The sequence below is a fragment of the Poecilia reticulata genome, chromosome 12 (genome assembly GCF_904066995.2).
Source record: "Poecilia reticulata chromosome 12, P_reticulata-male-v2, whole genome shotgun sequence".
NCBI classification, from domain to species: Eukaryota; Metazoa; Chordata; class Actinopteri; order Cyprinodontiformes; family Poeciliidae; genus Poecilia; species Poecilia reticulata.
The window spans coordinates 7,509,022-7,534,125 of NC_088841.1; the positions used below are offsets into that span (position 1 = coordinate 7,509,022).

Genomic DNA, 25,104 nt, shown 5'->3' on the forward strand with positions numbered 1-25,104 from the left:
TCCTGGATTACTTGTCGTATTACTTTGGATTACTCTGAAAGCTGCGGTCTCTAAGCGGACATCCACGTATCTGGCTAAGGTCCTGATGAATTGTTAGAATTTGAAAGTAATTTCTCACCAGGCAGTCTGGTAATAAATCCTTCATCTCTACAAAAACAACAGTCTGGCATTGTTGGATAAAAAAAAAAGACCGAGCAAATATTTGGAGAAGATTTAACAGACCACATTGGGAGGCGTAATGAGATTTTGCTGTGTGTTTGTCTTAGTAAATGGGCACCGCAGACGGGACAGAGAAGTTCAGAACCAGTTCAGCCAGCGGGCTTCGGACCGTTTACTCTCCATCGTCAACGACTCTGATCACACCCGGCAAACTCAGGTTGTACATTTCCTTTTTCAGTTAATCCTTTCCTCAGCTTTTTTTTAAACATTTCTGTACTTAACTTCAGGCTTGTGAAGAGGACGTTAAGGTAAGAATAGATGATGTGACGCATGACAGCACGGGGACTGATGGCAGCTTGTGGGACCCCGATGATCTTCTTGCGACCGACACCCCTCCGCCTCGTCGCCGTCGTGAAGGCCTCCTCCCTGGGTCCGTCTCTCTCTCACCAGTCGATCGGGTCCTCACCAGGCTGAGCCGTCAGCCCTTCACCAAGCCAAGCAGCCCGCCGTTGGAAACCTGCGACATCAGGTGTTACATTTCCCTTTGTTGTAGTCTCTCCGTGCCAGTGTTCCTGTTGTCATGACGTACTTATGATGTTTTTTGTCCCCCCTCCGCCGCCCAGCCTGGTGGCCCTGGAGGTGGACAGTGAGGAAGAAGCTCCGGGGCCAAAGTCTCTGCTTTCACGGCTGTTTTCAGACGTTGGCAGAAGTGAAGACAAGAAGGAAACTCCACGTCCAGCTCTCGATCTCACTTGCACTCGGAGCCAGTCGGCCTCGGCGTGCGAACCCATTTCCAAAGTAAAATTAGCAGTCGCACTTTCACAAACATTTTTTTTTCACATCTGTTATGTATTTATTTATTTATTTTTACCTCAATTTGTTTTTAGGTCTTGAGGGAGGACGGCGTTCGACTTCGCTCCTATTCCTACTCGTACTCCAAGTTCTGTCCAAGTCGTAACCCCAGGGACAACCACACACCAGAAGGTAGCCCCGGTCGCTTAATACCCAGAGCATTTCAGTCTAACACACCACTAATTTTCCTGACATTTTCTTCCACTAATGGAATAATCTGAGACGTTGCGTTAATTTGTGAGCTACAGTCTTAACACTAATATAAAGTACAGTCACGTTCACGTAGTTGTTGGACAGTGCAGCTTGACGGGGTTTGAAAATATCCATACTTGATCTTATTTATCTTCAAAATGCAGCACACTTAAACACCACATTTTCTAAAAAGAAATATAAAGTATTCACCCTATTTGTCAAATAACACAAACCCTGCTGCGTATCTCTCTGCTGGAACCTGACTGTTCTGTTGACGCTGATAGTATGCACCCTCTTCCTGTAGTGGTTGTGTTAGCCGCCTTCTGTCCACTGTGCCCTGTAGATGGCGTTCTCCACAGCGTCAGCCACAGCCGATCTCTCCTTCAGGCGCTCTCTCTGTCTAAATCCACCCTGTCTCTGTCTCTGCTCCACCCAGGCAGTAAGTACTGGACGCCTGCAGCCACCACACCACACCCAGCACTTCACTGAGAGCACTTCTACTTGTGTGTGCGTGACGCGTGCATGCGTGTGTGTGTGTGTGTGAATGTGTGTAAGTGAGGCCAAGTGTTTGGGAATGCAAGGACACAACATCTGAAGATGGAAAATTATGAAAATAAGAATTTACATTTCTAGCTAGCAGAACTGTGTGATTGTTATTTTTTTCACTTTTGGGCTTCCCATCTCATTTTAGGTCATAGTTATGTCTAAAATGTTAAAATCTGCAAAACAAATTTATTTAGATGGTGAAAAGAAGGAGAATTAGGTGACAGTCAAGCGAATATTTTCTTTAATGTTTTAAAAAGACATGAATTTAGCTCCATTAATAAGAACTATTAATGGAGCTAATTAATAGCTATTCACAGAAATTTATTATTTCTGTGAATAGCTTTATTTCTACTTTTAGTTAATCCCAATCTTAAAAAAAACTTAAAGACAGAATTTAAATGGTGCTTCTTTTTAATTTAAATGACAATCTGACATGAAAATAAATGCATGTGAGTAAAAGCTCCATTTACAAGTGTTGGATGAATTGAAATTCATGACGTACTTTGGCAAAATTTTTCATGCTATTTTCTTGTAATCTGAGAGGATTCATGATAAAATTGAGCTTCTGCTTTAACATTTATTGTTCCTGTTTTGATGAAGTTGTCATTTATCAGCATCTCAGATCAGTTTTTAGAACGCATGAAGAAGTTCAGACAGTTCGTTTGCTTTCGTCACAAACAATCATGATTTTCAAATCTCATTAAAGACTGAAAGTTACTGAGGCGTTATTATTATTATTGATGGTTTTGTATTATTATTGATGGTTTTGTAGCTTTTCTTTTTATTTCCCATCAAGAACTTTAACAGCTTCTCTTGCATCTCTCCACAGAACAAAGAGCCTCCAGCATTTCAGAGCAGCCCAATGATAAAAGGTATTAATTGTATATAACGGACTCTTATTTTTTTTCTTTGCAGTTTCAATTAATATCTTAATATATCTTGAATTTCTTTTCTTTCTTTTTTTTACATTCTGTCACATTACAACCACACCTATACGTGTATTTTATTGGGATTGCATGTGATAGACCAAAACAAAGCAGAGTATAGTTGTCAAGTAGAAGAAATATTTTACTGTATTTTTCGCACTATAAGGCGCACCAGATTATAAGGCGCATTTTCAATGAATGGCCTATTTTAAAACTTTTTTCATATATAAGGCGCACCGCATTATAAGGCGCATAGAATAGACGTTACAGTTGAGGCTGGAGCTACGTTATGCATCCACTAGATGGAGCTGCACTAAACAGAGTGTCAACAAAATAATCCGACTCCGGTCGGCGAGTAGAGCCTTCTGCGACTGGGCCGGGGCATGGCCGGACGATGGACCCTTCTCCGTTTGCGCACAGCATGTTCGTGGAGAATGTGGTGCTACATGACCTGCAGACGACCTGATTCTAGATGGTGGGTAGGTAGATAGGTCAGTCAAACTTTATTAACAAACCAGCGTCTGACAGCTATCCCAGCATGCACCGCACGCTTCTTCTTCTAAGAGTGAAAATGAAGTCGGCAGCTGCTTACTGTAGTTGCTAGACCTGTTGTGGCTCAATATTGGTCCATATATAAGGCGCACCGGATTATAAGGCGCACTGTCGGCTTTTGAGGAAATTGAAGGTTTTTAGGTGTGCCTTATAGTGCGGAAAATACAGTAGTTAAAAAAAACTTAGCAAGACTTGGCAAACTCGCTCATCCTTGTATGTTTTCAAATGGATTCCATAGAAGTTCACCTGTTGTATGTTTTGGGTCATTATCACCCAAAACATACAACAGGTGAACTTCCGCCTCAGAAATTTTGCAGCCTCTCATAGGTTTCTATCAAAGATTACCCTATATTTACTGATATTTAACTCCTTCCACCTTCTCTTCAGCTATGATCCTAAAGCATGATGCTGCTGAGACTTTTCTTAAAGGAGGGGATGGTTTAACTTGTGGCTTCTGGCTAAAATAAAACCACTTCATTATTAATACTTTATATTCACTTCATCATTTGGCTCCTGTTCCAACACAAGCAAAGTCAAATATTTCACTGACATCCATTTTCTCCCGGATAACTACTTAGACTTAAAGGAAGATATCATACTGGCTGCAAATCGCAGAGATAAACTTTAATATTTTACAAGCAGTGTATGTATGATGTCTTTTTATTTCTATGGCTTCACAAAGCTTCAGGGTGTGTGTGTGTGTCCATGTGTTTTCCAGAGAGGTTAGGTTCCGTAAGCGGGCCCAGTCTGCTGACGAAGAGGGCAGCACTGAGCTGGCAGAGTCGCTGCAGCATCTCACCCTGTCTGAGTTTCTCAAAGAGTATGTGTATGGGACCAACCTCTGTTGACCTCTCCCTGACTGTCCCGCAGCTGGAGATACTAACCCAAAACAAAACTGGTAGCTCCTTCCCCGTCTGGCTCCCAACAGCGCTAGAGCAACTTCAGCCCCCACTGACTGTAGCATGCACAGGCGTCTTAGTCCGTCTCGGATGTTTTTAGCCTTTAGCTCTGCTTCTATCTCTTACTCGTTCTCACATCACAGCAGTGCAGAAGCGGAACACAGTTTTCTTATGTTTTACTTACTAACAAAAAGCATTCTTGAGATGTTTTCATGTCGTTGCTTTGACTCTCCGGGAATGCCCTGCTCCAAAACACATCCGATTTGAGAATGAACCTTTGCACCTTAAACTAACCAGATACTTTTCATTTACCTGGAGATTTATCTCAAAACCAGCTTTTGTTCTGCTTGACTTTGTTGTTTTCTTTATTTCCCAAGAAGAAGAAGAAAAAGTGACAATTTAGAGTCTGCCTTATGAAAATCATCCACTCTGTATCTGGAGTTACAAAACTTTGGGACCTTTTTATTGTGCAGGATTGAAGAAGAGGAGATGGAGAAGTGCAACATTCCCACCAAGGCAGAGTCAGAGAAGTATAGAGTCACTCGCACATTCAGCTTTCTGAAGAACAGGATGTCCAGCACACGCAACAAGAACAAGGTAAACCCAACTCCAGATTTCCAACTATGGATGCATATTGGAGCAGCATCAATGTTGTCCTTAGTGCTTGGTTTTTGCCACTGCTGAGAAAAACAGGTCAGACTGCAGTACCTGGAACTAAGCAGAGGCAATAACAGTATGGCTTACTACTTTTAGCTGTTATAAGAATCGTGGTTTATTATGATATCAATAAACTGGGTGCAAACTCTGTTATGGAGTGTTTTTGGAACAATAGCACTGTACTGAATAAAATAAATCCCACCTCCAGTCTCAGTTTTAGTCTCAGTAAAGATGCTGAATCTTTACAATTCCCAGCTCCGCTCTCTGGTATGAACTGTGCGATTGTCTTTTGACTTTCTGGGAGACTCAACCAGGAAACAGTTCTGGGAATAACTCAAGGTCAGAGCGACAGACCAAACATGGTGTCCGGCCTCTTTCCTTTCAATGATTAATCCGCGGTTGTCGAGTCAGCACAGGGACTGGAAACCCTCCCCGATTTCAATCTGTTGTTTACACTTTGGTCTGCTTCCAAGTCCGAGGACTTTTCTTACAGCTTGGAGAGAGGCGGGAATTGCTTCCATGCTTTTTTTTTTTTTCCCCCACTCTGTCTCGAGGTATATTTAACGTGTGAAATCGAAACTTTAGAAGACATTTTCCGAAGCTAGTCTTTAATGCGACTGTTACACCGTAGATGTAGGTGTAGTTATCTGTACGGTTTGGCTGTTGACACCTATGTCTCTGGCATGGTTTTCGAAGGGGAAAGGGAAGGACAGAGAAACCAAGGATAGGCACCTGAACGGCCACCGGTTTGCAACAGGCCCCTGTTTAGGTCCCACGCTGTGTGTGGTGTGTGACAAACCAGCTTCTGGGAAGGAGCTTCTGCACTGCTCAGGTGAGTGAAAGGCAAACTCAAATGCCCAGGAGTCATCCGACTGAAATCATCAGTAGTTTGTTCCTCCCTCAGGTTGCACTGCTATCGTCCATAAGAGCTGTAAGGAGTCTGTCCCGCCGTGCTTGAAGGTTGGTCCGCTTTTTCTTTGGTTTTCTACTTGAAAAATAAAATGGTCTCAATAGAGCTCTAATCAGATTTTCTTATATGTTGCTTAGAAACTACAGGATAGATGTGCGATGACAGTGGAGAAAAGCAAGACGGCGTCTCTTCCACAGAGTAAGATTTTACAGAGTCTAAGTCGAGCATTACAGATTTAACAAAACGATGCAGAAAAAAGTTTGCCATTTGCTTTATTTTTTATTTATTTTTTTAGTATAACAACTGATCTTTGTCTATTTTCCCCTCAGACTTCACAGTGAGAGACAGTCCGTCTCATTCTGTGATCCCCATTTCTGCTACTCAACCTGTCCTCACTCCAAAGCAGAGGAAGGAGACTGGGATGCAGTCATGCTCTTTGCCTGGAAGCTTACCCAACAGTGACAGGTCATTAAGCAGTCGGAGTTGATTACATAGATTAATGGGATGATAATAGTAATGACACACTCCTGTGTTCCACTTTGTGGTACAGTATGCTCAGCGAGAGTTCAGAGGCAGAATCTGAAGCCCTGAGGCCGAAAAGCCATTCGGAGGAACTCCTGCCAACTCCGGGCTCCTCTGCCTCTAATGAGTCATCCTTCGGAGAAGGTATTGAGATCCAGTAAGGCTTCATGTTGAAAATATCCACAAAGCAAAACAAAAATTAGACATGCATTGGATCTATGTTGGTTTTTGATCTCCTGCTTTGTAAAGCTTTGACCGACTAATGCAAATGTTAGTAGATCCAAATTTTTCACCCATCAAAATATTTTGCTCTAGATTTTCTATCATTACCAGACAATATTTTGTATTTTTCATAAGCCACTTTCTATTAGTGAAATGACTTCTGTTGAGCTGAAATTTAAATCTACCTTTTGCATCTTGAATTAGCCATTAGGTTATTGTAATTGCAAAAAAAAAAGTTTCCAAGTGTATTTTTTAGAAAGTAGACTAATTCCCTAACTAAAATCTCCAAAAGGCAACCCACATTGAATCAAAGAACAGCTAGAATGTCGGTGTGCAAAATAAATTTTATTTTAATCTGTTTCGTATAGTTTTTGTGTTTTGACATCGATTTAATTTTGAAACACCTCCCTGACACTGAAAATACTGCGGCTAACTTTTAGTCTTGCTGCTAAAACAGCATAATCTGTTAACACTTGGATTTGTTGCCTATTCCTACCAAAATAATATCAGATTTTTGAGGGTCCGTTCAACCTAAAAGTCAGCTTTTTCCGGTCAGAATCAATTCCTTTGTACATCTATAAAAGAAATGCGTTTCTTTTAACCCACATAGTCTTTCACTCATTCCCTCAACGTGGTAAATGACTAAAAAAAAGCAAGTTTCTTATCTCAAAAAAAGACGTTCAATAATAGATGTTTGGGGAAAAACATAAGAAAAAGCAATTTTCACATTTTTACTTCAAATGGTTTGAAAGTAACGGGGGAATTAAATTTCCGTCCATTTTTCAGTAATTATTTTTCAGTGGCTTCTCCAGTTATTCCTGGCGTTGTTTTGAATTTACTATGTATAATGTCTTACTAAAATTTAAGCTCAAGTCAATTTAAATGAACATAAAATTGACATTATAAAATCAAAAATGTGTTAAGAATCAACATTCTTGATCATCTCACCCCTTTATATCTGATGGTAAAAAATCTTTTGCTTCAGTTCAACATTTCTTTTGAACCGAGTCGAGCACAATTCCGTTTTAATTAGGCTTGGCATCTTCCAAAGTTAGCCTCTAATTTTTTTCCCCTCACAGCCAGCTAATGGTGGATGTCACTGATAAGGATGAGAAAATAAATTTGTCTTTTTAACTGAATTTCTTTACAGGCTCTTGCTCAAAATGCAAGCAAATGCTGAGAACAAAACATATCAAAGCGGATGTTCGTTTTAAAAGCACAGTGAAGACCATTTATGTAAAAAAAAAACAAAAAAAAAAAAAACGATCAGAGGTAATTTTGCAGCTTTCTCTCTCCTCAGACTGTGTGGACTCGTACATTCAGACTCACAGCAACATTTTAGCGGATTCTGCTGATTACGATGCCGAGTCGTGGAGTTTGACGGTGGAGCACAAGTTTTGCAAGAGGCAAGACAAGCGGGCCGTCAAGAGGCAGGACGTTGTTTACGGTAAGCAAACATTAAAGGGATTATTTGTTTTCTCATGTGCTGTAATCACATAATTGTTTAAAAAATGGTCAGATTGAGTAACATTTTTGTGCAGCATTTCTTTTCCTCTTGACACCACTGGTTGTGAAAGACCAATATAAAGTTGTGCATAGTTGTGAAGCAGAAGAAAAAAAAGGAAAAAAGAAAAGTTTTTGCCTTAATCTGTATTAGTTAAATCTCTTTTTTTTCTTCACAATACAACAATATTTGACTTTGGATTGAAGTTTGTAGCTAGTGCTGATCAAGCGTTTGACCCGACACAGAGCTGATGCAGACTGAGCTCCACCACCTTCAGACTCTGCACATCATGGCCGAGGTTTTCCGGCGAGGCATGAAGGAAGAGGTGCAGTTGGACGCCGAGTTGGTGGAGCGGGTGTTTCCCTGCCTGGACCAGCTGCTCGCCTTCCACCACGCCTTCTTCACTGCCATGAAGGAGCGGCGTCAGAGCTCCGGGCAGCCCCCGGGTCACAGGAACTACCTGATACAGCAAATCGGTGACATCTTGCTCCGACAGGTTAGCCCCAACCTTACAAGTTACCAATATGGCAGAGTCCAGTGTAATAATGAAACCTGCCTGTAGTTTTCAGAAGAGAATGGAGAAAAAATGAAGCAGGTGTATGGAGAATTCTGCAGTCATCACAACGAAGCAGTCGCCTTTTTTAAGGATCTCATGCAGCATAATAAGAGATTTCAAAGCTTCATTAAGGTATTTCTTGTCCTAAATGTTATTTAGCATCGTTACAATTTAGTGGAGATAAACATTGTGTAATAAAATCTATTCATTTTTAAAGCAACAAGGTCATAACTCTTTGGTGCGGCGGAGAGAGATCCCAGAATGCATTTTGCTGGTAACTCAAAGGATCACAAAATACCCAGTGCTGCTGGAGAGGATCCTACACTATACTCAAGGTTAGGCAGCTACTGCCCTCTGCTGTTAAATTACAGTCACTGCAGGGACTGAAACAAGCACTCCAAAATTGTTCCATTTTTTTTGTCTTTCTGATCTTCCAGAGCAAACGGAGGAGCATGCCAACCTTTCCAAAGCCCTGACTCACATTCGGGACGTGATAGCGGCCGTGGACGTGAGAGTCAGCGAATACGAGCGCCACCAGAGGCTACAGGAAGTGTGGAACCGCATGGAGAACCGCAGCGTGGCCAAGCTGAAGAGCGGCAACATCTTCCGTAAGCAGGACATGATGGGTCAAACGCTCAGACACCAGGGCATGCTGCTGTGGAAGACCGCCACTAGTCGTCTTAAAGGTGAGAATATCTGATTTCCTGCTGATTGTTGCTTCACAGTTAATGTGATTGAGTTATTATATTGAAATTGATCTTGTGACATTACTTTCTGCTTATGTTGACTGTCCTAGATGTCCTGGCGCTCCTCCTCACAGATGTACTCGTCTTCCTTCAAGAGAAAGACCAGAAATACACATTTGCTGCTGTGGTGAGTGTAGCAAATAAATATCATGGGAGTTACTATCATCTTTGCCTGTAGCACTAAAGGCATTTTCTACACTTTTTCCACAGGACCAAAAGCCTCCTGTCATCGCGCTGCAGAAGTTAATAGTTCGGGAAGTGGCGAACGAGGAGAAAGGGATGTTTTTGATCAGCGCCTCTTCTGCAGGCCCAGAAATGTACGAGGTTCACACTTCATCCAAAGAGGAGCGAAATACCTGGATGAGGCTCATTAGAGAGGCCGTAGAAAGGTTGGTTTGTGTCTGGAGCTTTCAGAGCCTCATGATGCATTAATACGTTTTTGTTACATTCCAACCACGAAATTCAATGGTCATGTGCAGGATTGATTGTGCAGGATTGACATGATTGTGTCAAAGTGTGTGTCCAACATATATACTTTCACAAGCGAAGCTTTAAGATTTTGTCTTTGAGTTTATTTCAAATGTAATGGACACTAGATAAAAAAGAAAGGGGTGGGAAGTTGTGGAAAAGGTTTAAAGCAGTGGTCCCCAAACTACGGCCTGCGAGCCAGATCCAGCCCCCTGACCAATACCAGAGAGCGTTCAGATTTTTTTTTCCCATATACTGTATTTTCCGGACTATAAGCCGCTTATATGTGGATTTTTCTTCAACCACCAGGGGGCTCAATAGCAGGAAGTGAATCATTGGAAGTCAAAATTGGAAATAAAAGAAGAAAGCGCCCATTAAAACGGAATTAGGTTTTAATAAGGAATTGAAATTTGAGAATGTTGTTGATCAGTTAAATAGAATTGAGGGGGAAAAGAAGATTTTTTTTGTTTTTTTTAAAATAATACTGGGATCATTATGAGAATTGGAGGCTTATATGTGGCTTATATGTGTATGTTTAAAGGTTTTAAAAAATAACAAAAACGAGTTGCGGCTTATAGTCCGGTGCGGCTCATAGTTCGGAAAATGCGGACTATAATCCTTCCTGGATTTAGTCTGTGAAGAACCCGATAGAGGGTTATTTGGTTGTTATTTATTTCATTAATAGTGTTATTATTTATTTCCTGACTTTTGTTCTGTGAAGAACCCAGAGAGAGTTATTTGATTCTGCTTTCTGGAAAACAATACATTTTTACATTTAGGCACTCCTGCAATTTTCTGTTACAAACTGACTCCGGCCCCCCACCAAAGAAGGGAAAAGTTATGTGACCCTCACAGGAAAAAGTTTGGGGACCCCTGGTTTAAAGGGAAAAGAGTGAAAAAGAAGCATAGAGAGAACATTAGTAAACACCCTAGAAATCTTCCTCTAAATTTGCAAAAAGGGAAAAAACAATTTAACCAAGACACTACAACAGCAAACAAATCCATATATAATAATAACAATTATCACTGGAAACATGGAACAAGTTAAACAATATTTAGTTTCAACCGTCGCCCAACTGAGAGTGTATCTGAAAAACACCTGAATCCTAAACACCTTTAGAGACATTAGATTTGTTTGGAAGAAATGTGCAAAACCATAATAAATTGCTTCTACTTTACCTTGTGCTGGTCTGTCATATAAAATCCAGAAGGAAAAAAAATTTGAATTTATAGTTGTAACATGACAAATGTAAAAATGTTTAACTTAACATTTATATTGTTAGTTGTTTTTTATTGTTTGACTCAGCTGCCCTGAAGAACCAGAGGAATACGCAAGTGAGTCAGAAGAGGAGAAGCGAACTGCTGAGGCTCGTTTCCAGAAGATCCTCAAGTTACAAGGTAAATTCGTTCCAAGCAGGTGTTGTGTATATTCTGCCGTCGGGAGTTGGAAGGTAGGCATTTTTCTTTTTCTAATTTTTGAAATGCCTGAAACTGCGTATCAGAGAGCTTGACAAGTCAAGACCAGCAGATCTGCTCCAGCCTGGAGGAGAAGCTGCAGATCTACACAGAGCTGTCCGTGCTGAGCGGGAGGACGGACGGCGGGCTGGTGGAGCCGCGACTGCTGGTGCAGCCTCAGTCAGAGGAGCTGCCGCAGACCGCTGCGCTACTGGCTGCTGCTCTGCAAGAAGGTGGGACATAACAGTATGGCATTTCTAACCATATTTTATTTACCTGATACATACAAATCTCAGCCTGCTTATCTGAAATATCACACAACAAATCCATAAAGACAGGGTTTCTTTGCAGTACTGAATAATCCAAAAATGTAGGAAATTTGATTTGATTGTCAAACTAGAACAATATTGAAAAATTTAAATGATTTAATTTAGTTTTCAGAGTGAGTTTTCGGACAGTATTGCGTTTTGTAAAAGATTAAAAAAGTACATTCATAAAAAAAATAAAACTATTTCATATATAATCATATATATTTCATATATACAAATTCAAAATAAGAGAGGAACAATTTTACTGTTTTGGAGACTTCTACCTTTAATACTTTTGATTTGAATTCACTTTTTGACACAAAAGAGAGAAAAAAATGCTGCAGTATTGTTAAAGAGGTCGTAGCGTTAAATATAACAGAAATTAAGGAATGGAAAGTTTATTCCTATATCTGTATTAAAGCACACTTCTTAATATTTATCAGGTTTGTATTTGACTTGAAAATAGTGCATCAGGGTACATGCTGTTTCTTGACATGTTAATAGACTAAAAATGCTGGGAGTTCTGACTATTGATGTGTCCAATGAGCAAAAAAAAGTTATTTTTTTACATGTTTGACCTGCCAATCAGGGTCAATGAAAGATAAACTAGCTGGTTCCAATCTTTGGTCGTGTGATTAATGAATCTCAAGCCCTGATTTGATAAAGTGTTGCAGATTTGAAATAGAGACGATCTATATTTTTGACTAAAATGTAAAAAAAAAAACAAAGAAAAACTAGTCTCTTAAAATATTAACATGCTTATATTATACTTTGTTTTCCATTGTGTGCTGCTCTTGCTCAGGATCGTTCTCTTTTATTTCAGCCATGTGTTTTTTTTGTTTTTGTTTTTTCTGTTTGCTTTCCAGCTGAGAACCTCCAAGCCACGCTGTCGTCCAAGGCCCGCTCTCTGTCGAGTCACAGCCAGGACTCTGACTCGGTGTTTCCCATCAGCCCCGCCGCTCTGTCCGATCCCTCATCCGACGCCTCGGAGAAAAACGGGGGAAACCGGAGCGACACTTTTGACCTTCAGCCTCTGTCTGACTCGCAAAAAAAACACCAGAGTACAGTTGACTCCGAGGTAGAAATTAATTTCTTTTTGTTGTTGTTTTTCTAGTTTTATGCAGTAAATTGTTAATAAGAGCATCCACCCATTCCTGCTGTAGTTCAGGTAAGGTGGGGCTGCAGAGGTAACACAGCCTCTCCCAGGTTGTTGTTTTTATTTGTTTTTTTTCCCACCCTATTTACAGATATCAGCCTGGTGTTCCTTTAATAATTGATCACCGTCTGTTAGAATTACATTTCAATCTTAATGTTGTGAATTATTGATAGACTCGTAATAAAGGGAAGTCCATTTAGCTCTTAAAGATCCTGCGACATTAAAAATAGATATGGAGGCTTGTTCCAAAGCCCTTAGTGCGTTTGTGCTGCTCTCTGCACCCTTTATGACCTGTGAGCTAAATTACACCGATAAGAATGAGTCATTTTCTTGTAGGCTCCTGTCAGGTAATGGGGGCTCCTGAATGATGCTGTAGGGACGCATTTCGCCTGGAGGGGGCGCAATTGCTGCATGAATCTACTCTTACCATGATTGAAATGCATTTTGAAGTCCCCATGCAGCTTGTTATTTTGAATAATTTTGACACTGATGTTAAATATTGCATTAAAAGACAATCATGTTTTATTGACCTGGATTGTCATTTGATTGATTTTTTTTTTCTCCAACAGGCTGCTGAGAGTGTCCAAACCTTGACTCAGTTACTCTACAGTCTGCAGGTAAGAGCAGAACGACAAGTAGTGCATGATTGTAAAATGGAATCAGATTTTTTTGTGATTTCAACTAATTTTGCACATAGATACTCATGTTTTTATTTGTAGTCTTGCCATAGTTTTATGTCTAAACTTTAACTGTACCATAATAACTCATCAATCTTATTATTTTATTCATCTAAAAAAAAAAACTGTAGCTCAGACTGAATCTTTAAATCCAGTATCAAATTCATGCTCTTTTCATTCTTTTAAGGTATAAAGAACATTATTATTTGTTGTAAAAAAAATCCCAGAAAACCTTGTTAAAGTCGAAACAATATATACATTTGCAAGCTACACCTTCTTTGGTAGATTCTGACTTTATTCACCTATGTTTAGCCACCACACAGATATATTTGTTTGCAGAAGAGACCTGAAGCCGCAGGTTTGACAAACAGAGCAACAGCGGTGTGTTTGACTGTTTGAAGCCAAAGGAAGCAAGCAACAGGAGCTCTTCCCCCCAAATGATTATTATTATTATTTTTGCTCAGAAACACAGGAGGGTCTTTTGTTTGGCAATGCACACACTCCTCTCTCGCTATAAAATGTAAATTTATGTAGAGAGGGTGTGTGTGTGTGTGTGTGTGTGTGTGTGTGTGTGTTTGTATTTGCATTTGGCTTTTGTGTGTGTATGCTTTCCTGTTTGGATTTAGGTGTTTTGATCATAATGTGATTTTCATATTCAAAGTTTTGTTTTCCCTCGTGCATCTGAAACCAAAACCAGTGATTCTATCAGTAAAGTGGATGCAAGGGGGGGAAAAAACTAGGTCACCAGTTGAACCTTATTATAATTTCCATTATAATTTGCCATTCAAATCACCTGCAACAAGGATGCACATGTGCAGGGACGTGCACAGATAGACACTAGGAGGTGCTAGAGTGCCTGCCCTTTTTACACTGAAGAAAATAAAAAGTGCCCTTCTAAAATCTTTTTTTTTTTGTATAGCGTGTAGCAGAACAAAATGAACAGTTTCTGTTTTGTTGTTGCTAGGCCTGTCGCAGTAAGCAATAAATCAATTAACCACATGATAAATTAAAATGAGCTCAGTAATTTCCATTTGCATTATGTATCGTTTTTTTCTTTTCTTTCTCCTTCTCTGCCAAAAACTGCATGACAAAAAGCTTTTGTCTCAACTAGCCACTTTTTGTGAAGGACAGTTTTGTTTAGAGAAACTTCATAATTCATTTTATTTTGTTGTTTCTTTTAGTTTGTTTACTTTTTTATATTCAACATGTCTTACAGTTGAAGTGTTAAATGTTCATTAGAATTTAAGGTTAATTGATTCTTGAGTCATGGTCTCAAAACACAATGCTGTGGTGGTGCAGGGGTTAAGCACAACCCATGTAAGGAGGCCTTAGTCCTCGACGCTGATTCCACTGGTGACTTTTGCTGCATGTCTTCCCCCTTTCTCATTACCCACTTTTGTGTCCATTCACTATCATATAAAGGCCACTAGAGCCAATGAAACCTTTTAAAAACAACAAAAATATTATTTTTATCGCAATAACTTTTGGACAATTTATTGTCTGGCAAAATTTGTTATCGTGACCGGACTACTTGCACCTCAAAATGTCTGAATAAATCTTCATGGTGAGGTTAACCACTATTTCTTGTTGACCCCAGGCTGCCGTAACCATTCAGGACACTTGCTACGAGGTCCAGAAGCTCCTCCTGCAAGCGAGCGAGCTGGCCTCGCCCCGCGGTCCCTGCCTGCACCTCCACGGCCTCCGCGGCAACTCACTGCAGGAGCAGGAGAAGCAGCGCAACCTGGAGAAGCGCAAGGAGGAGTTGGCAGCGGCCCAGCGGCTCCGGGAGCAGCTGCGCCAGGAGAGGGAGCGCTGGGAGCGAGAGTGCCAGGCCAAGGAGAGCCAGCAGGTGGAGCAGGAGAGCCGGCTGGAGGAGAGGGAGAGGAAGTGCCTGCAGGCTGCGCAGAAGCTGAGGCAGGACAGGGAGGAGCTAGAGGAGCAACTGGAGGAGTACCAACAGAGCCTGGAGCGGCTCCGGGAGGGGCAGAGGAGCGTGGAGAGGGAGCGCGAGCGTCTGGAGGACCATCAGAAGCTGCTGCAGGCCTGGAAGCACGGGCGGCAGAGCAGCCTGCCCGCCGTAATACCCCACCTGGTCATCCCTTTGGATGTGCAGCAGGTAAGGAGTCCAACCTCTATTCCTCTGAAAGGAACGCTCGACCCTTTGAGGAAAAGAACCAAAAATGAACCAAAACCAAAATTTATGACGGCTGACATCATTTTGCCGGTATTTTCAGTGTTACAAAAATAAAAAAGTGAACGCAAAAGTTGGTTTTCTGTTTCTCGGGTGTACGTAGGTATGCTATGCTCATGTTCCTTTAAAGGGGCAGTATTATGTAAAATCAAAGATTTTGAGCTTTAAATCATTTTATACTTGTTATACTACTTATTCCCTCATCAAAAACAGATCTGGACTTGAAAACTGATTCTTTCATGCATGTTTGATAAATAATTTAATCTCCCATGGCAACCATTCAGCCATGCAAAACACCTGGGGAGACTTGGTTTCTACTCAGAACTGCAGTTTCTAAGCTTCTGAGCCTCCGCCTCACGGAGCAGCTCCTTCAAACTAGCCAGTAGCAATTAGCAAACACCTGGTGGAACTGCACATCTGCTGAGCTCATTGCACAAGCTACTTCCTGGTGCAACGCTGGTGAAAACATTTTTAAAGATTAATAGAGGAGCCATGTTGTGATGACTTCCTGAAAGCGGACTTTCAGAAAGAGCAATAGTTCCTTAAAACACAATTTAAAGGCAATAAATTATGATTATAAGTTACATTTGACATACAGCATTTTTATAAAAAATGAAGGTAACACAGTTACTTTATTTTGATATAAAATGGCACTGTGTGCCTGGAACATACATAGTACTGACCCTTTACGATGCTGCGCTATGTGGACCGCCTCTAGTCATTTGACTCCACCCGCTCTCGTCTGTAACAAGAAGTGAAAGAGACAGTGAGGTTGAGAAAATTGAGGAAATTTCAAATTTTGACGCGCCGGCAATAGATGTGGTCGTAGAGTAAGGATGTTGGAAAGTAATAATTTTTTTTTTACTTCTAAACTTCAGTTGTCTTTTTTTTTCATTAACTTGCACATAATTACGTAAAATCAGTCCTGGGGGGTTAGTGCTATCCTCCATTTATCGTTATTGAGGTGAACTGCTCAATGTATTACGATATTGACTTTCGGCCACATCATCCAGCCCTAGTGGTGTCGTGAAGCACAGTTTGTCCAGTATTCCTTTCAGTGACCTCATTAATGAGATTCTTCTTCTTCTTCAAAGAGCTATCAGCTTACACCGGTTCACCCGTTTCCTCCACCGCAGCTCAACCCAGCCTTGATGTACAAGCTGTGATAACGAGAGCAATCCCAGCGCCATTCGTCTTCATGCTTCAGCGGCTCGGCTCGCCAATGAACATCTCAATGATTAATGATAATTAAACCGCCTCAAATAAAAGCTTCAACAAAAATAATTAAAACCCGAGGCACGCGGCCCCAGGAACTGATCAATTGTGTCCTAAAGGGCTTGAATTATTGACACTCTGTTTGAAAAGCACCTCACTGAAATTTGCCCAGAAGCCAAAAGGCGTAGAAGATAAAGGATCACTGCTCTCTTGGACCGCTACAGACCTCGGCTTGAATGATGAAACCAACGTGCCACATGTACCACATACAATGTATTGCAAAGGGTATTCACTCAAAGGTTGTCAGATTGGACGGAGACCACGGGTGAACATCAGTTTTCAAGTTTTGTCTCCGCTTTCTTATTGAATTCAGCTCCGGACTTTATCTAGGCATCCTGGCACATGGGTTTGCTTTGACATAAACCATTCCATTGTAGGTCTGACAGGAGTTTTTGTCCTGCTAGAAGCTAAAGCTCTGTCCAAACTTCAATTATTTGTAGCTTCTATCAGTATCTTTTCAGGATAGCCCTGTGTTTTAACTCCATTCATCCACCTCACAGCATGATGCTCTCACTACCATGTTTCACAGTGGGGATGGTTGCCATTGAAGTAACAATTGGAGGCAATTAATAGTCCTACATTTTGTTTTTGGGGTAACCGATTAATGGGAGTTCGAAATGTATGCACTCCGCTCTTGCAACTCACTTTTTTTTCCCCGTCATAAATATGCACTGCTTTGTGGGGGAACCACATATACCCAGTAAAAAATAATCCCATTAATGTACCTTAAAATTTTTGTTTGTAGAATGAGTTAGTATATGAATAAATCAGTTGGAAGTTTGGACAATCAATTATTTTGAGGGTTAATTGTTTAATCGAATAAAAATCTCGGCACATTCTGTTTTTTTTTTTTTGTAGAATATTAGAAATGCATTTAAAAATGCGAATAAACAAATAATTCAGTTCTTTAAATAAGAACTAAACATTTTAATGTCTAAAATTCAATAACACAGCGTTCCTTTAGTGTATGCTAGATTACTGGTAGCAAAAAATGCAGCGGAAAAAATTCTTCTAACGTCAACATGTGAAAAGCTCAGCCCTTTCTGCTGATGGTTTTTTTGTTTTTTGGATTACCAAATTAATAATTCAATAGTAAAAGATGCTTAGTTGGATATTATTATTATTTTTTACAGAATTTGAACCGGGTGAAGCTAAAACTATACCATTTGTGGAGTTCTCAGTAGAACACATGTGTAGACTTATTTTGCCTTATTTAATGCTCTGAGTATGTTGTTCTTTTCGCAACTGGCCATTCTTTGAGCGTATGCTCCAGTCAACTATTAATTGATTACTAAATGAGTAGATCAGTTATTTCATAATTGCCATGATTAAACCAATCAATCGTTTCACCCCTAAAATAAGTACTTTTTCCATGCACCATGTATGCAGAGCTCTGCTGGCAGGTGGTTCTACACCACAATAGGCGGACAAATGAGCACACTCAGGTTACAATATTCCCCGTCTCCCTCATTAATTTACACACACCACTATGGGTCTTTTTTTTTTCCTTTGTAGACTAGATTTGATAAGGCTCTCCTTGCTTTGAGCAGACTTACTGTATGTATTTCCATTCATCTATTTTAGTCGCCAGTAACAAAGCGGTGCTCTCACAAAGGCGAGCGGAGGCAGTGGAGGTCCTAATGTTTCCCTGGTAATGTTTAGCCTAAGGCAGTAGTTCATAGGGTCAGAGACGGATCGAATGACACACACACACACACACACACACACACACACACACACACACACACACATCAGCTCTCAGGTCGTATCTAATTAGTTGTGCTGCCTCCACTCAACAGTGGAAAAGCCCTGTTGACGTGATCACTAGACAGGATCGCCAGCGGTCATTGAGCGAGTAGCCGGGGTTACACCCTGGACAGGTCCAGAGGGACATCTTTCACCAAAAAAAAAGTCTATCAGTCAGTTCATAAAATTGAATACACTGTAACAGGTTGTGTTTTAGAAGTCAATTAATTTTGACTTTGAAAGACCGATTTCAAAACATCAGCAAATAAAGTCCAAACAACTTTTGTATTATTTTCATACATCATGAAAACTAGAATGCACAGCAGTAGGGTTCATTCTACGCATGCACGAGCAGATAAAAACAAAATAGCAATGTGCTGTATTGTGCTACTTAACCAGTTTAGCTTAGCAAAATTCTTGATGAGGAATATATTTTCCATGAGCACTTTGTTGGGAGACTGAGACAGGTTGTTATTTACGATTAGGTGGAAGCTAAAGGTGAAAAACACATGCACGTTCCATGACATTCTAAAATCACAGCACCATCTTGTGGCCTGGCATAATAACTACAGCTGACTTGAGGTATCTTGGCGGTTCCGTCCAAATGTGGATCTTTTTACGAGTCAAAATCTGAAAATACCGACAGGCCCTAAATGGTCTTTGATCTCCTGCATCTAAAGGAAAATTCTTCGTCATCGATATTCTCAGAACCATTTCATTGTATATATTTGCCGTGACATATATCTACATCGGCAATGACTATAATTTACTTATTACTTATTCAATGTAACATCTCATCCTGCTAGAATATTTTACAGCTGGGGACACAGTGGGAACATCTTAAAATTTCCTTTGAATTCACACTGCTTTCAACCTGAAACGTAACGGTGGGATTTTTCTCTGCCTGACAGGCCTCTTCGCCAAATAACTCCAGACAGCACTCCGGTAACGGCTCTGTGTTTGTGAACGAGGCGGCATTTGCCGGCAGCAGCGTCAACAATCGCCACTTCCACCACAAGCAGAATGACCCGAGGGCACACAATTGTTTCAACAGCCTGTTGGACAGATCTAACAACAGACAGTACCCTGGTGACACGAGCCCGCACGGCACTGGATACATCTACAGTAATCCCTTGGGAAGTCTTAAGCACTCAACCAGTGGTAAGAAATACTTAAAACCTTGTACATAGAAGGCTGGTTTATTGTATGGTAATATCTTTAAATTAGTATTGACATTAAATTAGCAATAAATGTATTGGCATTGACCAGACAATTGTTGTTATCTCGTTGCCTCCTTTTGTAATGTAGGCTTGAATTAAAGACTCAGTTGAGTCCTATCGTCAACCATGTAGCACGTAAACCATTTACTTGAATGAAGGAATTACTGTTTTTAAGACTTGGATTATTTTTCAATTGAATGAGTCATATTGAAATATTTCAAATATCTACTTTGATCTAAAGCCTTTTTAATGCTCATAAAACAGACTGCAGTGTTATACGAGTTCAATCCTTGCTATTGTGTTATAAAATGCACAGCTGATGCTGTCCTGTATATATTTATTTTGTAACTATAAAGCATATTATGTTGCATCCAACAAAATCTTTACCAAACATAGCTCCTATGTGGTTTTAAATAATCTGGAAATTGTAGAATTTGGTCAGTATTTGCCTTGTCTTGGATAAGAAAAGGAAATTTAAAGAAATGTTTGTATTTCCAGATATTATGTCATGTCTCACTGTCTGTGTGTTATCTTCTTTCCCCTCTTTCTTTTATGCTGTCTTACCTTCCTCCCTGTCTCAAGGAAGACAGGAAAGAATGATACATTCCTTGTGTCATTGTTTTTTCTTTCTTTTTGTCCTTTACTGTCCTTCTCCCTTTCTTTCTTTCTGGTGTCTTGCTGTTAGTCCTTTCCTTGTGTTTTCTCTTTGGTCCTTCATATCCTTCCCATCTTTCTTTTTCTCCTTTCCGCCTTTCCTTTTACCTAACCTACCTCTCGTCCTTCCTTCCTTGTGCCATTTCTTACTTTCTTCTCTTCCCTCTGTCTCCCATTCCTTCCTTGTATGCCTTCTTCCTTGTGTCATTAGTGTGTTCCTTTTTTCTCACTGTTTGGTTTTCCCAGGTTTTGCATTTAAAAACCCACCAATATGTCCATTAAATAAATGTCGCATAACATGCTAAGTGCACGGCAGAACTTCTCAATACTTAACTTTCAACATTTTATGTTCAGGGCTGTAAGCGAATGGCTCCGATTACATTTTCCAGTTTTCTTTTCAGTTTTTACCTAACACCATTAGGTGTGTTGGTGCTAATGGCACAGTGAGGGGTTTTGCCATCAACCTGTCAGCTGAAAGGAGAAATGTTCTGCCTGTGAGAATGTAAACACAGCGGAGCTTCACTGGTTTCACCCACGCTTGCGAGAGCACACTGAGCTTTCAAGGCTGTATCCCTGGTGAGGCCTCGTCTGCCCTTCCTCTCAACCCCCCCACGCCACATTATTGTCTCACCACCTCCACCTGATCACCCCCACCACCCGCCCCCCAGCCCTGCCAAAGGAAGAGAAAAAAAATCAATGGATTCTCTATCTATCGCCTGCCAGGGGACACAACAGTATGTGAATCACAGTTCACAAGCGACGGGTGACTGATTAGGACATTGATCTTGAAGAAAAAAAAAATCTTTACAAAACTCATTACTGCATGACTTGTCATCACAGCAGGTGAGCGGACAGAGGGGGAGTGGAGAGCGGGGTGAAGGTGTGAGGTACGGGGTAGAGGAATGAGAGATCCACACACAAATTAATCTATGTTTCTTCTCTCAGGAGGTGTCAGCAGTCAGCAACACTACTCTCACATTCCTCATCTCTCATCCTGATATCGCAAACCGCAGATGAGGAAAATAACCGTTTGCATTCGGCGCAAGTGTCCGCCTCCGCAGAAACGGGGGTGGGAGCTACCCGCATCACCCTCCCGAGTTCCTGGAATTCTTTATTGTCTCTCGTTCATTGATTAGCTTATTAACCCCTTTCCCCATTATCGAGCGCACACAAGGCCCCGACGAAACCCGAGTTACTTGTTAACAAGTCGAGGGAAATGAAGGCCGCGGTTCCCAGCATCAGGGTTGTTTCAGATCATTTTTATCTGTAATGGGTTGCTCAGTGAGTTCCACAAGGGCCTGGAACGAACTAATCCACACAGGGGGAATATAATAATTGACCTTTTCTTAATTTCCTGCTTGATTAAACACCCCTATAAAGACCCATCCTCTTACTTTATGTAGATTTAAAGAGCTTCTTTGTCACTACACTTAGATTGAACCTCACCCTCACACTCCCTCCGTGGCATGCGGAGGAACTTTCTGTTTTTAGTGAGAAAAAGAAGAAAAAAAAATCCTCTTTCAAATGCAAATTCCCCACTGTGCCGTCACACGGTTCAAGACACGATCACACATCCCTTCATCTCCTTAGCATGTAACTACTTCTCTCTGAGTCGCCCGTTTTCACGGAGTAGATTTCCATAATTTGATCCAGGACAATGTAATCTCTTTGAAGCAGTTGGGTGGAATTTACCGACACGATGCTGACGAGTCGCCATCCTTTTCACGGGTTTCTGAAAAGGATCGGAGATGTGAGTAAAAAGAGCGGGAAAAGATAAAACCAGATCACCTTTATGGTGGAATGTGGATGAGTTGGAACCTCATAGAAAAAAAAAGAAGTAAAACTTTTAATTTCCACTTTACTATTATGCAATGCTTTTTCTTTTTTTTGTTTTGTTGCTTTAACACTAAATTATATCCAAAAGGTCAAAGGGTATTTGTAAGGCACTATATAATGAAGTCATCCTTTCGCTTTTAGGGTGTTTTGACAGCACCAGCATTCTGCTTTTGGCTGAACTAGATGGAGTACTTCACCGCAAGCCATTTAGATTTAAGATTCAATTTCTCAACATTGCTCTGCACAAGATTGGGTAATAAAATTATACAATCTTGTGTTTTCCTGAAGTCCCTCTGGCACAAAACAAAAAAACAAATGAAAAGCACTGCAGCAGAAAAATGCGGTCTGATCGAACAAACCGAGGACATATCAGTTCGTGCCTTTTTCAGTGTATCCAGTTAAGTGTGTGTGTTTGGAGCGATCGTATTGTTTATGGGTCCAGCCAAGTTTCTGCGGATCATAAAGACGTACGCGCCTATCCGAGGCTCGGGTCTGTCACAAAATTTGCGGTGTAGGTTTTGTTTTTCCCTTTGTCCTGCACATAAAGTAGTTAAATAAATATCCATATGTCCAAATATGTTGGGACGACAGAGGCTTGTTGTAAAGGAGTTTTTTTTTGTGAGCGCACAGAACAAAAAGGCATCTAGATCCTACTTCGAATCTGAAGTCTGTCATTTTTACCTGTGCTTCCTAAACCAATCGGTATGAATATTCATGACTTCATCTGTTTTTGGAAGGTTCTTAGCAAAAGAGCTGATAAGAGCATCTGTTTTATACAATGTCTAGTTTAATTTAATTGTTTCTTCTGCATGTGGGCTTGAAGCGACACAATCGGAGTTCTGTCTATCTGCTGCTGCTTCATAAGTGAGTCATACGTCCTTCAGTCAGGGGAAAAAAAAGTGAACAGAATGGAAAAATTAAAGTAAAAATGTGACAAATGTGAGACCGCTACTTTTTCATTCTCTGGCGTTGACATGGAAATAAAGAAAGTCCTGTTGTTGCCATGGAAGTAAAAAAAAAAAAAATCTAATGTCGCCTCCATGAAAATCAAATATGTTATGTCTAACAACCATACTTTCTTTAACTTGTGGAAATGAGACGAAAAAAATCTCAAACTGAAAAATTCTACATAAGCACACAATAAATGTCAAAATTGAATTTGTAAACAAAGTAGGACTTTGTTTACAAAGCTGTTAGTTTCACGACTGTCATGACACTATCATACAGCAACTGTCTTCAGTCAGAGGCCTGTTTGAGAGCCTGACTGCTACTGGATATCACCACCTTGCTTGGATAATACAAGCTAAAACATTTAATTTCCCTGTGGGATAAAAATAAACCATTTTTTGAGTTGGTATTTTTGGCCTTCCACAGCAAGCCACAAACAGCGATATCATAAACATGTGGTTGATGTGACTGACAACTGCAACATCGAGCAACCTACTTGTTACACCTTGAAGTTTATATTTTATTTAGAAAGCGTTTTGCCAAGTAGGAAATACATTTTCTAATTCTTAACCATGTTTTTTGTTTTGTTTTTTTGTTTCCTCTGAAGCAAGCTGCTAGCTATGTTATCGTATATGAATATTACTAATATGGGATATCTCCATGACAGAGACTGAGTGTTTATATCATCTGGCTCCACGTTGATATCTCATCTATCAGCAACCATGTGGCGGCTGAGAGGGCGACTCTAACAGACGCTTGTATGATTAATCAAACAGAGACACTTTCCTGCAGGGACACAATGAGGCAATTTATAGTTCATGCCATCTGTTACCATGACAGCACACCTGCCCTAATACTAGACAGCCAGACCATTAAGACAAACATAAAGATGCAGCTCTACCATAAGTGCACAGCTACATGCAACCCACATATTACTGCCTTTTTTATGATTTTGCTTGTTACAATAATTACATATTATTTAATAATTTTAGTATCTCAGACCCTGTATTGTCATCAAGAGTGAGCCGGCAGGGCTCCTTAAAGTCAAGTCCTAAGTTTTAGATGATCATAAATGGATGATAAATTGGATAGTGTTGAGATGAAGGGCAATGCTTTATGGCTTTAGAATCTGTTATTATATGAACCTCGTACTTTGATCTTAAAAAACAACAACACTGCGATTAGAAATACACTGGTTAGCTAATTAGGGCGAGATTGTTAAATAATTTATCAGCACTTGCTGAACTATGATCCTATCCCTTTAGAGCATTAGCAGTAATAATCTTAAGCATAAAAATGTCAATTCAATTCACTGGTTTTCAAAGAGTTTTTTACGTGTGAACTCAACACAGAGTCTTCAGACTCTGAAATATGAATGCAGATATTCAGAAACTCTGCATAATGGAGTGACTGGTTTATTTTATTCCCAGTAAATCACACATTTCTTTAAGGAAAGATGCCATTCCTCTGAAAAAAGCATTTTAAAAAATCCAGATTACACTTTGTGAAGTACGGATGTGGTAGCATCATGTTGTGGGGATGTTTGGATCCAGGAGGGACTGGTGCACTTCACAAAATGTGTTTAAGTAATGTAAATAATTTATTTATATCCTCTTTAGGGATAGAACTTGAGGAAAAATGTTAAGACATCAGTCAGGAAGGTAAAGCTTAGGTACAACTGAGTCTTTGATCATGTCACCAAATTAGTTTCAAAGTGGTTGATTGATAAGAAAATCTTCAGGCAAAACTGAAAAGATGTTTGAACAAATCTGACTCAGAGCAGTTCCAGCAGGCAAAATTCTAGCTCACTGTTGTGAAAAGCTTGTGTAAGGTTGACCCACCTTCTAAAAATTACTGTAAACTTTTGAGCTTTCTCAAAAGGCTTTTTTTTTTCCCTCTTTTGAATAGGCTTATTTAATGTCTTTCT

At 40.3% G+C, this 25,104-nt stretch overlaps 1 protein-coding gene across 5 annotated transcripts in view; it reads left to right on the forward strand.

The window, feature by feature from the left end:
* arhgef28a (Rho guanine nucleotide exchange factor (GEF) 28a) overlaps positions 1 to 25,104 on the forward strand; it is a 51,986-nt gene that overhangs the window by 24,185 nt on the left and 2,697 nt on the right. For 2 of the 5 annotated variants that reach the window (XM_081613379.1, XM_081613380.1), the window contains exons 10-35: positions 267 to 376; positions 447 to 688; positions 783 to 957; positions 1,047 to 1,143; positions 1,547 to 1,642; positions 2,579 to 2,621; positions 3,946 to 4,047; positions 4,600 to 4,723; positions 5,480 to 5,615; positions 5,688 to 5,743; positions 5,831 to 5,891; positions 6,023 to 6,158; positions 6,244 to 6,359; positions 7,738 to 7,884; positions 8,187 to 8,437; positions 8,504 to 8,629; positions 8,715 to 8,832; positions 8,935 to 9,183; positions 9,294 to 9,370; positions 9,454 to 9,632; positions 11,018 to 11,109; positions 11,214 to 11,399; positions 12,341 to 12,552; positions 13,200 to 13,247; positions 14,905 to 15,423; positions 19,431 to 19,680. In XM_081613379.1, the coding sequence (XP_081469505.1) occupies positions 267 to 376; positions 447 to 688; positions 783 to 957; positions 1,047 to 1,143; positions 1,547 to 1,642; positions 2,579 to 2,621; positions 3,946 to 4,047; positions 4,600 to 4,723; positions 5,480 to 5,615; positions 5,688 to 5,743; positions 5,831 to 5,891; positions 6,023 to 6,158; positions 6,244 to 6,359; positions 7,738 to 7,884; positions 8,187 to 8,437; positions 8,504 to 8,629; positions 8,715 to 8,832; positions 8,935 to 9,183; positions 9,294 to 9,370; positions 9,454 to 9,632; positions 11,018 to 11,109; positions 11,214 to 11,399; positions 12,341 to 12,552; positions 13,200 to 13,247; positions 14,905 to 15,423; positions 19,431 to 19,680 (3,948 nt within the window). The remainder of the gene's footprint in view (positions 1 to 266; positions 377 to 446; positions 689 to 782; positions 958 to 1,046; positions 1,144 to 1,546; positions 1,643 to 2,578; positions 2,622 to 3,945; positions 4,048 to 4,599; positions 4,724 to 5,479; positions 5,616 to 5,687; positions 5,744 to 5,830; positions 5,892 to 6,022; positions 6,159 to 6,243; positions 6,360 to 7,737; positions 7,885 to 8,186; positions 8,438 to 8,503; positions 8,630 to 8,714; positions 8,833 to 8,934; positions 9,184 to 9,293; positions 9,371 to 9,453; positions 9,633 to 11,017; positions 11,110 to 11,213; positions 11,400 to 12,340; positions 12,553 to 13,199; positions 13,248 to 14,904; positions 15,424 to 19,430; positions 19,681 to 25,104) is intronic. The other 3 variants (XM_081613381.1, XM_081613382.1, XM_081613383.1) reach the window with 3 other exon arrangements.